At 36.8% G+C, this 13612-nt stretch overlaps 1 protein-coding gene across 3 annotated transcripts; it reads left to right on the top strand.

Annotated features, from left to right (window-relative positions):
* Positions 1–1002: 1002 nt before the first annotated feature.
* LOC115692183 (TOM1-like protein 4) lies at positions 1003–9344 on the top strand. 3 transcript variants are annotated; one of them, XM_030618953.2, is made up of 10 exons: positions 1003–1208; positions 1724–1866; positions 3355–3433; positions 3566–3664; positions 3756–3869; positions 3961–4103; positions 4859–4940; positions 7655–7740; positions 7824–8015; positions 8611–9344. In XM_030618953.2, exons 2-10 carry the CDS (start codon positions 1763–1765, stop codon positions 9230–9232), a joined length of 1521 nt encoding a protein of 506 aa, XP_030474813.1. In that variant the 5' UTR covers positions 1003–1208; positions 1724–1762; the 3' UTR covers positions 9233–9344. The 3 variants fall into 3 exon arrangements, with proteins under 3 accessions (XP_030474813.1, XP_056167894.1, XP_056167895.1); XM_056311919.1 differs by lacking the exons at positions 1003–1208; positions 1724–1866 and having other exon boundaries at positions 3409–3433; positions 3563–3664; XM_056311920.1 differs by lacking the exons at positions 1003–1208; positions 1724–1866; positions 3355–3433 and having other exon boundaries at positions 3564–3664; positions 3760–3869.
* The last annotated feature ends 4268 nt before the right edge of the window (positions 9345–13612 follow it).

The following is a 13612-nucleotide window of genomic DNA, read 5'->3' as shown; positions in this document are numbered from 1 at the left end:
CTTCTCAGTTTGAAGTATTATTACATGTTTTACAGCAGAAGTTGCTAGAACAGATTATTTTTGCTTTTTGATGGTTTTGGAACTCCTGTCCTTAAAAGCATTTCAAATTAAGGTAGGTGAATTTAAAGGCCATGAACAAGTAACTAATAGATCAGGTACTACTCAAAGCTAAAACCCCGGAGGATGAGGAAAAACATAAGATTGATTGCACTTGATGGGGCAGGATGGAATTTATTTCGTGCACCTAATTCAAATATTATACATGTTCTATGACAATTGTGCCAATATATGAAATTATTTCATATGTAAATTATCGAATCTTTAATGTGATCCTAGTGTTTTTTTTTACGGTATTTTCTCTCTCTATATATAATAAATCGACCAGAATTTTCTTTGCTAATTAAGTGTCCGTCAAAATATATGTTATATGTTTACGAGGTTGTCAACATCAAGCCTAATTTAACTTATTGACTTGATATAACAATAGACACCAGAGCTCCCAACCCCAAAAAATATATCCCTAGATTCATCTATTCCAGCTCTAGTAACTTCTGCTCTAGTCTTTTCACGAATCCATCCTACCCCACTTGAATTGCTACAAGGGTGTTGCCGAACGCTCAAATTACAAATACTTCAAAGCATAAGTAGAGCACGTATGATGCCACCACAATCATACCGAAACGAGCTTTAAAGAAGAAAAGCAAACAGATTGACTAGCAAACAGGTTGATGCACACGTTGAAAATGAAGATAAAAAACATGACGAAGGAGCAGACAAGCGGGTTTGGTCGCGTTGGTCGTGCCGCATGGAGTAATTAGCGCGAACTCTCTTTATCATGATATAACTTTATTATATATGAAAATAGGTGATATATCCAGATATATATTTACTTGTAAAATTAAAAGAAAGATTAATTAAGTTAATAGAAGGAAATCAAATAGAGGGGGGGACCTGGTTTTATACCAAATTTTGGAAGCGCGGAGGCTTTATATCGTGTCAAACATGAACGAAAGACGGTCAACGCGCACGTGATTCAGCCAAATCCCCTGATTTTCGATAAATTACGGTCACACCCCTCGCACGCGCAAAACTTCTCCTTGTCGGGCCTCGTCGTCGCTCCGTTCGCCCGTCGATCGCCTGCGGCCTCATCCTTCGTCGCGATCCTCGGAAGCTCCGGATCACCGACAGCATCCCCGTCGAAATTCGAGGTACCCAGATCGAATTCGGTTCATTGGGTGGATTGGGTTCGTCTGTTTTGGTCGTTCACTTGTCGGTGCGCCGTCCTCTGCTGGGTTGCTTCGGCACCGGTTAGATGGGTCGTTCTTGATTGCGATGAGCGTCTGATAAATTGTTCGTCGCCGTCTGTTTCGACGTTGGGAAAGATCTTTATTTCTGATGTGGGTGAAATTCTGTCCCCACCGAAGTGGCCAAATTTGATTTCTCCTCTTTTAGGAGAAAAAAATGTGATCTTTTGGCACCTCCTTGATCAATATTAGGAGCGGGTATCTTTGTCTTTGAATTTGAAGGGATTTTGGTAAGAGGCAAAGTAAAAGGTGATAACCCAGCTGATGAGTGGATAACTTTTGTCCGTTTTGGATGGTGTGGTCTTTCTGTCTGGATTTAGAGGTGTCTTTTTAAGTTCAGCCAGGGAGTGAGGTTGCTTGAATCTTATGGAGTTTGAATTCATATTAATTGACATCTTTGGTGGGTTCGATATTGTCAGGGATACTTGTGAGATAACCTGAAGTAAGAGTGAGAGGCTATGGATGCAGTGGATTGTGCCGAGAGGGCGACGAGTGATCTGTTGATTGGCCCTGATTGGGGTATTAACATCGAACTATGCGACATCATTAACATGGACCCTGGGTGGGTATTCCTCTTTTTCTCTTCTTTTTTATTTTTCATTTGGAACGTTGCATGATAGCTTGGCCCTGTTAGTCGTTAGCTGTATCCTATAACAGTTTGCAGCTTGAAAGAGTCTTTGTATGGGGAAAGTTTGTTTTATTGCGCCATTGATGATTGGAATGGCTTGTTAGTATACTGAGATATATGCCTAGATAGAAGCAACCAATGAGAAGAATCGTGATTTTTAATAAACATTGGCATGGTGGTATGGCTTAGTTTTTGGGATGTTTGAAACTGTTTAGGTTTTCTTTAATTTACTACAAATGGAAGAGGCTGATTTTTCTCTGGCCACTTGTCTGAAGCTCCTTTGATATGCTTCCGTCTGAATCATTAAACCGACACAATTTATGACAAACCTATTCTGGGAGCATAGAAATGTACTGTTTCAAAAACTCTTGTTCTTTTATAAATACTTAGATGAATACACACCGGCATTTGATATTTGAACTTAGTAGTGCTGTTCTGTTGCTGTTTGCAAGAATGTGATCCATCGGCCTCATTTTCTTTGACAATCTCTCTTTAATATATCCTTCCAGAAACTCCAAGGAGCTCAACTTTACACAGCTTATGAATCATGAATTTATTTAGAAATGTAAATCCTTGGGGAGATTCAATTAACTTTCTGTTCTTTACAGAAGAGCAACAAAAAGCGTTGTGTGACGGACCCAGTTTTAAGATAATGCTAATTCTTAACTAAGAAAAATGGAGAAAAAGTGTGAGGTGGGATGTTGAGATTCAAAAGTTGGGTAATAAGTTGAAGGCTACTGAAAACAAATAAGCCTTATCGCAAACTTGCTATGCATTTTTTGACTATCATCTATCACTATAATATAAAGACATGAATGCCATGATGAAAAATGTTATGTAACTTGCCGAATTTGAATATTGTTTCTCGGGGAGAATGATTGTACTTCCAAATGAAGATTAGAACTTCATGCTCATACTCAAAAGTTCACAATTACTGAGATGCTTTTATACTAAAACAACATATATGTATATATAAATGTAAATATCAATTATGTTCTCCAAACTCTATCTAGGAGTGTTCACACGAAAGAGGGAGATAACTTATGACATAAACCATATGGCCAACAAGCTGGAGAAATTTGCTGCTATCTGCTGTCCCCATTTTTTGACTTATGGAGTTTTATAGGCAATCATACGTTGGAGAGAGCATTGATTTGTACATATTAGCATCCTCGATAGCGTCGTCCTTATGTGTTGTTCAAACATATAGCAGCTTCTTTCTTCAAAATATTTTTATATGGTAGTTTTACTTGTACTTTCCATAAGGGAAGAGAAAAGACTCGGGTGTTCCAACTTTCAAGATGTCATGGATCTTAGTAATGAAGTTATTGTATAGTTCAACTGCTTTTTGTTGGTTCCCTAAGTGTTGTTTCTGTGTCAAAGATTTTGGTTTTACTCACTGAATTGGTTTAACTTCTGTAGGAAGGCAAAGGAGGTGATGAAGATCCTTAAGAAGCGCCTGGGGAATAAAGATCCAAAAATACAACTTCTAACGCTCTATGTCAGTGTCATGCTCTGCTTCCTTATATGTGGATAGTTCTGGATCCAATTGGTCTCTTCTTTTCTTTCTTTTAATTGGCTACAAGAGGCGGCTTTCTCTAAACTAAAATATTTTGTTATCAATTTCAAGTAGGTTTTGGAGACTCTCAGCAAAAACTGTGGCAACAGTGTATTTCAGAATATTATCGAGTCTGATATCCTACAGGAAATGGTTAGAATGGTCTTTAAAAAGGTGCATGCTCTATACCCCATGATCGGTACTTTTATTCTGAATCTGTTCATTTATGAGATTGTCATTTGCTGTTTCTACATGCTCTGTGCAGCCAGATTTTAATGTGATGGAGAAGTTATTGACATTGATAGATACATGGCAAGAAGCTTTAGGGGGACCAAGGGGAAGGTATCCCCAATACTATTCTGCATACAACGAGTTGATGGTATCCTCAGAGATCTTATTCATTTGTCTAGACTTCTAGTACGGTCTTATGATGCTTTTTCTTAATATGATTCCTCTATGACCATTGACAGACTGCCGGAGTTCGCTTTCCACCACGAGAAGAGAAGAGCGTACCATTTTTCACTCCACCCCAATCTCATGGAGTTCATTCTACCTCAGAATTCAGCACTGCCTCTATTGAGGTTTCAACCCAGCCTAATACTTCCGGCTTAAGGTTAGTACTGGCTATAAATCTCCTTTTCCAATGATTTTTGCACCACTTCCCATCCTTGGACTTAATGAAATTAAGATGTCTTCCTTTATGATATTGGCTTTTTGGGCTTTTGCTCAGTGATTCTCATTTGAGCTGCTTCATGGGCACAGTTGAGTACTCAGACACATGTACATCCATAATCAAAAGAGCTGATCTTACCGAGCTGAAAAAGCTTTAGATAATAGTTATGTCATGAACACAATTAATGCAAATCAGATATTGCTATCTTTATATTTGTGGCACGGGAAACATCTATAGACTTGTATTCTATTCATCATCGGTACTCTCAGCTAATAGTTACTAGTTAAGGATTCTTCACTTGTTGAACTTGACTCTATCATTTTGCCCCCAGCAATGTTCAAGGCTTTCATCAATGTTGCTGTTTCAAGTAATACATTCCCATCACGTATTATACACGGTCCAGTTAACCGCAATTTGGAGTAGGTTTCAAAGCTATGTTATAAATGGATGCAGTGTCGAGCTTATTAAGTCTAGATAAAAAGATCATGACGCTTATTTAGTTATCCTTTTCTGCTGCCTGCTACAAGCTTAGCATAATGTCATACCCTGTGTGGTCTTATGATAAGCTTTACTTGATTGCTCATTCTATACTTTTCATCTTCACCATTTTCTTGGTAGCTTAGTAGAGAATTCCTACTATCGATGAATAATCTTTTGAATTATTTCCACTTATTAAAAATCCTTATCCTGTTTAGCCCAATAGAGATGCAAAATGCACATGGATTAGCGGATGTGTTGTTCGAAATGCTGGGGGCCCTTGATCCCAAGAATCCTGAGGTAATACTCTTGATAGTTTTTTAACAAAGGATACTCTCTCTCTCTCTCTCTCTCTCTCTCTCTAATGATGAGGAAAACCCACCTTAAATAGGTAAACCCAGGACCCATGAATGCTTCTCTTTTTTCTTTAAATCTTTTGGGCACACGAATATTTCTCTCTTTCTTTAAATCTTTATGCAGCTGTTGGTGATATGAGTCTGTATACTTAGGTTGCTTGGAAACTTCTGTTAAAAGATGAATTTAATTGGAGGACCTTAATTTTCTAGCTAGCATTATATCCCTCAGAAAGCATATCAATCTGTTGACTTGATGATTAGTTTTGCTGAGGTTGATCTGACGGGATATTTAGATCTTAAGCTTGCTATATGGTTGTGACAAAGAGGATGCAATAGGTTCTTATTGTAGTAGGAGTTTGATTGATCTCCCCTTTTAGTAAGTCCTATGTCGCTGCAGCACCCTTATGTGGGAGGATGGCTTTTTTTAATCGGAGGAACAGTACTTCTCTTTTATAAATTATGATGCAATGTTATGGGCACTTGTTAGTGCCTTTGGGTATGTTGAGGATGCTATGCTGTTTGCGCTGGAGATGAACACAGTATCTCATTGAATTGGCCTTGTAAGGCCGCTTTTTTCGATGAGTCTCTTAAAAACTGTCATAAGTACCTGTTGTTTGTTCTGATTTTGTTGGAAATTGTGTGTAGAGTTTCTCAAAATAGATCCCCATTTAATAAAACTTTAGACTCCATCTTGGTGCTATAATTGGAAGCAGCAATAGCCGGTTTGGGCAAATTCAGAGTAGGAAAATCTTATGGCATTACAACTTTTAAGGATGATTCCAGATTGATTCTCACTCATATTTTATTTTATTTGGAGCTGGAGGGAGGGACTCATGTAGTTATGGGTTGTGTACTTCCTTTTGCTTAGAGTGTATGGGGCATAACTGGTGATTAAATTTGTCTTCCAAGAGGTTCTTGTGCCTGCTTGTACATGAGTTGGCAGCTCCTAGGTGCCTTCGTATCTTTTGCTCTTGTGAAAGAAAATATCTGACTCCCATGTACTGGTTGCTCATCTAGTAACTTTTGAAGTAAGTTTTTTCCAAAGGTAGGTTGACTGAATTTTACCTTAAAACAACTATGAAATTGACTTCTACCATTAGTTCCAAGCTGTTCTGTGGCTTTCACCCCTCATTAGTTGGTTTATATGGTAAGCCACGTTGATAACGCCTTGTTTGAATGTTGTCATCTATCATGCTCGTAGGAAATATTGAGAGTTATAGTCATCATTTATGTATGAACAGACACAAGTTTTAAGAACATTTCCACCATTTACCTTGTCAATTGAGATTGGTGTTTTGAGTAATGAATTCCATTGATAAGATCCGTGCCAGACGTGCTACCAGAGCTTAGAAATGGAACTTTCCAGTAATCTCTATGGAAACCAACTGCTTGCTCGGAAGCAGTAAAAGTGTGAATTACTTATGTTGTTTAAATGAGGATCCTACTTAAATCAGGGAAAGTGTTCATAGGCTTGAGTCAAGTATTGTTTTGTGTTGCTAGGCTGCTAACTATAGATATAACTCTTAAAAAGGGAAATTTAAGATTTCTTCTGGAAAAAACAGAAAATGATGAACCGCTGTTCTGGACAAATTGATTGTTCTAGTCCTTGCATTCTTTTTTTCATTACAAGCATGTTGAGGTCCAAAGTTTTACCCAAGACAAAACAAATATAAAGACAGGAGTCATGAAGAATCAAAGGAGATAATTTACATAGTAAAGGTTTATGGATTGGACAGAAGTAATTTTCAATGGCTTGTTTTGTCCAGAAGGTTCCCTCATTCAAATTGTAAGTGATGATCCTGCCAAATTGTTGTCTGTCATATCAGTTAGGTGGACTGCATTTTCAAGACATCCAATATGAAACCTATTGCTAACTTCTGGTCCATATATATGTTGGAGTTATGATTCAGAGGGATGAGAGGAAGACTACAGACAGAAGCTTGTTATTCTGTTATTACGTATTTTTATCTGACAATCCTATCAGGTCTTATATCAATGTGTCCTAGCTCTAAAACATTTAGCTGAAAACACAACCAGAGTCCAAAAATTGCTCTAGCTTTACTTCATTTTTTCTTTTAAGATCTGGCCTTCAATCTCTATCGTGAGATTCAGCCATTCCATAATCCATTGCTGTTCTAATTAAAAGAAGATGCAGAATTCCAGGTTTGTCAGTTACTTGATCCATGGATTGCACCATCTTAGGTGACCACGATTCTTACAGCCTGAATGACAAAATCGTTTTTGCTAAAAATTGGAGTATCAAGTTATCGTCCAAGAGCTGCAAGGAAAATTTGCAGTTGGTAGTTATGCACATCAAGGCTTGTCCCTCTTATATATTGAGTTCATGTTGTACTTTCGCAGAAAATAACTTTCCAACTTTTGCACCTCTTTTAGGTGGGAAGGCTTTCCTATTCAAATTAGAAAAATAAGACAATTACCTCCTGCACTCTGTACCATGAATAAGCTCATAAGATGGGCTATGCTGTCCCTGTATGTGTCTGTTTCTCCTTTTGCTTACAGACTTGATTTTTGCACTTGTGAAGATACCTTTTCAGTTATGTAGTATGTAGCTTATTTAGTAAACTTGCAATCTTCAGTGCAGATTGAGTTGGATTTTGACATTGCATTTTGAATCTTATAATTGTGGACTTGGTGCAGGTTGTGAAGCAAGAAGTAATTGTTGACCTTGTCAATCAGTGTCGTTCTTATCAAGAGCGTGTCATGCTTCTTGTGAATCACACAGCGTAAGAACTTCAATCCAATTTTATCATCCAACCTTTTGCAGTTAGATGTAATACCTCTAATTGTGCACTCCACTGACCTTCAGAGACGAGGAACTTCTGTGGCTGGGATTGCCCTTGAATGATAGTTTGCACCGTGCTCTTTGTAAACATGATAACATTGCCAAAGGTATTCCACAGACCAAACCAGGAGTGACAGAAACTCCAGTTCTGCCACCAGCGAATGTGAATCATGAGGATGATGAATCGGAAGATGATTTTGCCCAGCTAGCTCGCAGGTGAACATTTTACATTATTTTCTAGATCTTGTGCTTGGAGTAAAGTTTTCTTTTTACTGTGAGGTACTTTTGGTAACCAAGATTCAGACAATGAAGACTGGTGTATGCCTTTAGAAACATGGTCAGGCGCAAAATTCTACAATTGAGGGAAGTGATGATAACTTTCTAACATCACAGTGAAATGAAGATTCCTATTTTCTTCCGCACTTACTCAGTTGCTTCCCCAGACACTGATTTGGTTTTGTTTTTCCCGCACCCTTGTGTTGATATGTGCTATATTCTTCCATTTGAAAACATGAGAGAGAGAGAGAGAGAGAGAGAGAGAGAGAGAGAGAGAGAGAGAGAGAGAGAGAGAGAGCATGTGCACACACATACTCATACAAGAAAGTCTCTTTGTGGCAGAGAAAAGTAATTATATCTTAAATGTCTTTTTGAGATCTCTAATGTTGACTTGTGTAATTTTATGGAGGATTCTTATGCTGAATGATACCATGTACCCGGTTTGAATAAGGGAAATATCAGGCCTGCAGCAGTTGAAGTTTGTTCCTTGATGCATATTTTCATGTCTCATCATGTAGTATTCATATCGTTGCAGGTTGTCAAAAGATAATGGACAAAACGGGAAAGCAGCGAATGCTCGGACTGAACCATTGCGAATCAGCCCACTTCTTCCACCTCCACCCTCATCAAAGAGACCAGTTGCTGGAAATTCAAGCTCGATCGATTATCTCAGTGGCGATATATACAAGTATGAAGAAGTTCCCGGAATGATGGGATCAACCCTGTCTTCAGATCCAGACTCTAACACAACCCGCTCCGTGCCATCTACTCCACCTCATTCTCTCTCATCTCCTTCCCATGTTGCTGCCTCCATAAAATCGCCAACTTATCTTGGACTCCCTGACCCGGGTCCCACAAACAGCTACCCCATTGAGCAGCAACCTTCAGCTCCTTTGGATGCATTATTTTCTAGTTCAATTCCGTATAACCAGAGAGAACTAGTTACCGAGCAACAGGTGGCGCTTTCGGGCAATACCTCTAATTCCTGTATGGAGACCGGTTCCTCGCACGACAGTTTAGTGGGCCAGACGCAGAATCTCTCTCTTGATTCACCCGCTGCGGAGAAACAAGTGAAACAAGAGGATATACTCTTCAAAGATCTGGTTGATTTTGCAAGAGCAAGGTCATCGCCTCAGAAATCAAGCCCGTCATCTTGACTTGGAGTGATTGGTTCTTCTGAGAGCTGCTGCGGTGGTGAGCCATCTAAATTCTTTTTCATGTAACTGGTTTTTTATAAATCATGTCTTGGAACATGATAAGTTCGGATAATACCGAACCCTTTAAATCAAATTGAACTCAATAGACATGAACAAGGAATTAAATTTTGGATTACATCAAAACCCAGAAAAATGTGAGATTTCAATTTTCTCTCTATACTTTGAATTACGACCAATATGATGTTGACATTCAATAACATGAAATTTTGACTCAAATATCATGTAACTTTGGTCATTAAGCTGACAATAAATTAAAGGATAAGTGCACCAAATAGTGGAGATAATCTAACTTTCACACCTGTGCTTGGATTCATCTATTATCGAAAGGTTTTGATACGCTTTCATTAGTTAAGTTCAAAAACATGAAATTTCAACTCTAAGATCTTAAGCTTAAAAAAAAAAATTGATCTAACTCAAGACGAGAGAATAATACATCGTAGCACTCTTGTAAATCAAAGATGAGGTAAAGCTGTCGTGTTGCTTCAAAGCATTTCTCATGCAAAGTCACTGTAAATGCATCATGTAAAGCTATCGTCCGCCCATATCAACCTTATTATTTCAAAGCCATAAAATGTATAAGTAGCTATTGTATTGCTTTCCAATAAGTAATATTTTCAATAAATTGGTAAGTTTTCATTTATGAATGTCGAGGTTGGTAAATGTCTAGTATATTTGACAACTTATCGAGTATATAAATAACTATCGTGTTATTTTCAGCTGATTAGCTTTTGCACTCTAGTAGTAAGTTCTCATTTGCGATTCAGCTATTAAAGTTGATCTTAGTGAATGTCTGAGACGGATTATTAAATTGTAAAGAGTAATCATCGTGCTTCATAAAGTTATAAATTTTCGCTTGGTCCAATCCCAATACGCCCGAAACACAAGTTGAGTTGACCTACGCAAACGATTTCATTCTTGGGTTTCGCAAGCTCATGCCATCCAAGACCAATTATTTTATTAAGAGATTATTATATAAATTAAAACATGAGGGGCATAGATCAAGGACTGTAAGGCCAAGGACTTAGCTCGGACCCCACACTCAAGATCGTCACCCGCCCTTTAATTATGTTAGTGAGTTTTCCTGTGCTTTTATAAATAATGGTATCAACGTGTAAAAGTCGAGCGCAAAAAGTTTCTAATGTCACTAAATTTTTAATAATTATAGATCTTTCAACGAGTTGGTAATAACCTTTTTATGGGTTAATATTGTTTGGTTTCTTGTGGTAAATAATGGTATTTGACTATATAAACAGTTGGTGGTAAATCATCTAATACATTTAACAAATTTACCGAGTTATCATTGGTTACTTCTATTATTAATTTTGAGAGAACTTAATAATCATATTACAAATCAAGACTATCCTACATATAGAGAAAGTTTGAACTTACTCTATAAGATCAAACTATTACTAGAAAGCTTAATGAAAGTAGCCATCTATTATAGGAATGAATCCCAATAGCAACTTACTGATTACTAAGAATGTGTGATTTAATAGTTATCGTGATTAGGTTATGTGTAGCTACTTATGGGTCGATGACTCCATATATGTGCGGTGATTTATTTATAATTATACAGAATTACTTAAGTGCTTACATAATAATAACTGAAGTATCTTGATAAGGTTGAGATATTCTGGTGCGAGTTTTCTTTTTTTACAATTCAAACATAACCAAACCCATTCGACCAAAAAAAAAAAAAAACCCAACCCACTTAGAGAGGGCCGAGTGTTTACGCTATTTCGCCGGAATTGGCTTCCGCGATGAAATACTTTCACTGAAAGTTGTTATTCGGGTTTTATTAGAGAAGACAGGTTCTGTGGAGATTCCGAACAGGAAATATCACAAATACACAAGGGAATCGATAACTTCACATCAAACAGAACCGAAAGTACATAAGTTTTGCCGGAATTTAATCGACCACAAAGCCTTAAGACATAAAGATGCAACGCCCGATTTTAATCGATGACAAAACATCCAAAATTTACAGCTATAACTACGGTGTAGGAATTAAAAGTTAACTGAAAGATAACAAGTTTTGTGTGTTGTGCGCGGGGTCCCTACAATGGACGAATGCCAGTATTTATAGTGTTCACAAATAAACTGTCTATAAGCCGTTCTTTCGCAATTTTAGACACGCTTCCCCTTCTCTGAGAATGTTGGTTCCATGTTCTCACGTAACCATGATCTCATCTCCAGGTCGTTGTTCCCTTAAAACGAAGCCTTGATCTCTCATGCTCGTTTGCTACCGAGGTAGCTTTATTCTTCCTCCACGATTTGCTAGACTTCATTGCCTTGTCCACTGGTGATTACAAATTTCGATATCATGATCGAGTTAGGAGTCCTCCGGACATTTAATCTTCATTTGGTGTCTCAATCTATAATCTGTCGATCCCTTTTAATCTAATCAGTATCCTTGCAAACCAACTCATCCATGACAATCATCAACCAGACGCTAACGTGTATCAACAGATGATCTATGGCCATCAATAAATCTTAATATCGACAATAATTTTTACAGTCATCAACACGTGTCTAGCGTTGATAACCACTCCTCAAGTCACGTGCCTACGTATCAATGATCTGGTTAATTTTTAATGCAAATATACAAGTTGAAGCATTAAAGCTCTCCTTAAGAGTTGATAAATTTAAATCAAATGAGACGTGGTCAGAAAATAAACCTCGGTAAGCAAAGCTGTAGAACAATAAACGAAAAAATGGCTTAGGGACCTGGCATAAACATTGGTAAGTTGACTATGGTAATCACCAAAATACTGTATTAAGATAATTTTGATGCGCAATAATATTGATAATGTACATTTTTGAAATTTACGAATGAAAACTCAATAATAGTGGCTTATTGTTGTCTTCGTTGATGAGTACTTTCTTTCTTGATAAATATTCATTATTAACTTTTTTCCATTACAAAAAAATCATCATACTTCAAATTATAACAAGTTTATTCTATCAATAAGATATGTTATTAGTTATTTAATTTTCGAAGATTCTTCTTGAGCTAGCAATAAAATGAATTTATATTGGCACACTTTCAGTTCTTTTTGTTCTTTCTATTTGTAAATTTAAATTTAATAAAGAAATAAATTGTCCAAACATTATTTTTTATAGTCAATTTACAATTTAAATGTAATGAGGAAACAAGTCCACACTTCAAATAGCTATGTTATCTTCTTAACATTCAGATTTTAATTTAATTTTTTTGGTCGAATATTTTAATTTAATTTAGTTGTAAATTAAATGGATTTATGTGACGTTACTTTACTAATTATGTTCTCCATAAGCTATATATGTTAAAAAATATTTTTATTATAAAGTCCAAGAGACATTAAATTTATGGAGTAACAAATTAAAAAATATTAGTTGTTGATTGCACGCAACTTAAGTTTCGATTTTAATTATTTATGATAGAGTAATTGTAAAATAATAATTATTATGCAAGATGTTAGACATTATTTCAATAATTCTAAGAGAGAAGTAAAAGTGACTAGTATGAAAAGGGTAACTGTGTAATTTTATTTGATGTCTACATAATGAAAGCGGTGAGCTTCAGGTTCGGTTCTACCCGGAAATTGGGCCAATGTGGTCCAGTTGAAAGGAGAACCGGTCTGGTTCCCGGTTCCAGAAACCTAAAACCGATGTTGGTTCTGGTCCAGTTCTCGATTCTAAGGCTGGAACCTACCCGGGAACCCAACGTTCACCAACTAAACATGCATCACACGTGGCTAATGTTCTCTACATGTTATTGAACCTATTTCGACAATACATGTGTCGTCAATGTAGTAAGAGTCCTCGTCAAGTGCTAACTGTGTTCTTGTACAACATTGAAGGAATCAAAACAGAAGTGACTTATAAATGTTCTCATTTTTTCAATTTATCCATGAAATATCGCCACCTCTCGCTCCGGCGCTTTCCATTAAATAGGTCTTGTGCTATCAATGGGTCAAAATTTATCCATATCCATGGCAAAGATGTCCCAAATCTTGTAAAAGGATTTTGCTTGTTGCAAGTATGTATAACATGAGGTAAATATGATAAAAAAAAGGACTAATCATGAAATAAAAGTGCGTTGCATTATTCTAAAAACTCATTTTCGTGGTAAAAATTTCCCAACTGTGGTAAAATGATTTTATTTGTGGTAAATGTGTATAAACATGTCATAAAAAAAATACTATTGCACATATGGAGAATTGAACCATGGTTTTCAATATGAAAAATATTAATATAACCACTTGGTCAACATATGGTTTTAGAGTGAAATGGTGCAACATTAATAAATATAGCAGAGCTTATCGAACACCACCCATC

This window comes from Syzygium oleosum, unplaced genomic scaffold (assembly GCF_021117445.2).
Source record: "Syzygium oleosum isolate NSW1041296 unplaced genomic scaffold, Sole_v2.1 Sole_v2.05, whole genome shotgun sequence".
Classification (NCBI taxonomy): domain Eukaryota; kingdom Viridiplantae; phylum Streptophyta; class Magnoliopsida; order Myrtales; family Myrtaceae; genus Syzygium; species Syzygium oleosum.
The sequence above is the reverse complement of the archived record's forward strand: the minus strand, read 5'-3'. Positions and strand labels throughout refer to the sequence as shown.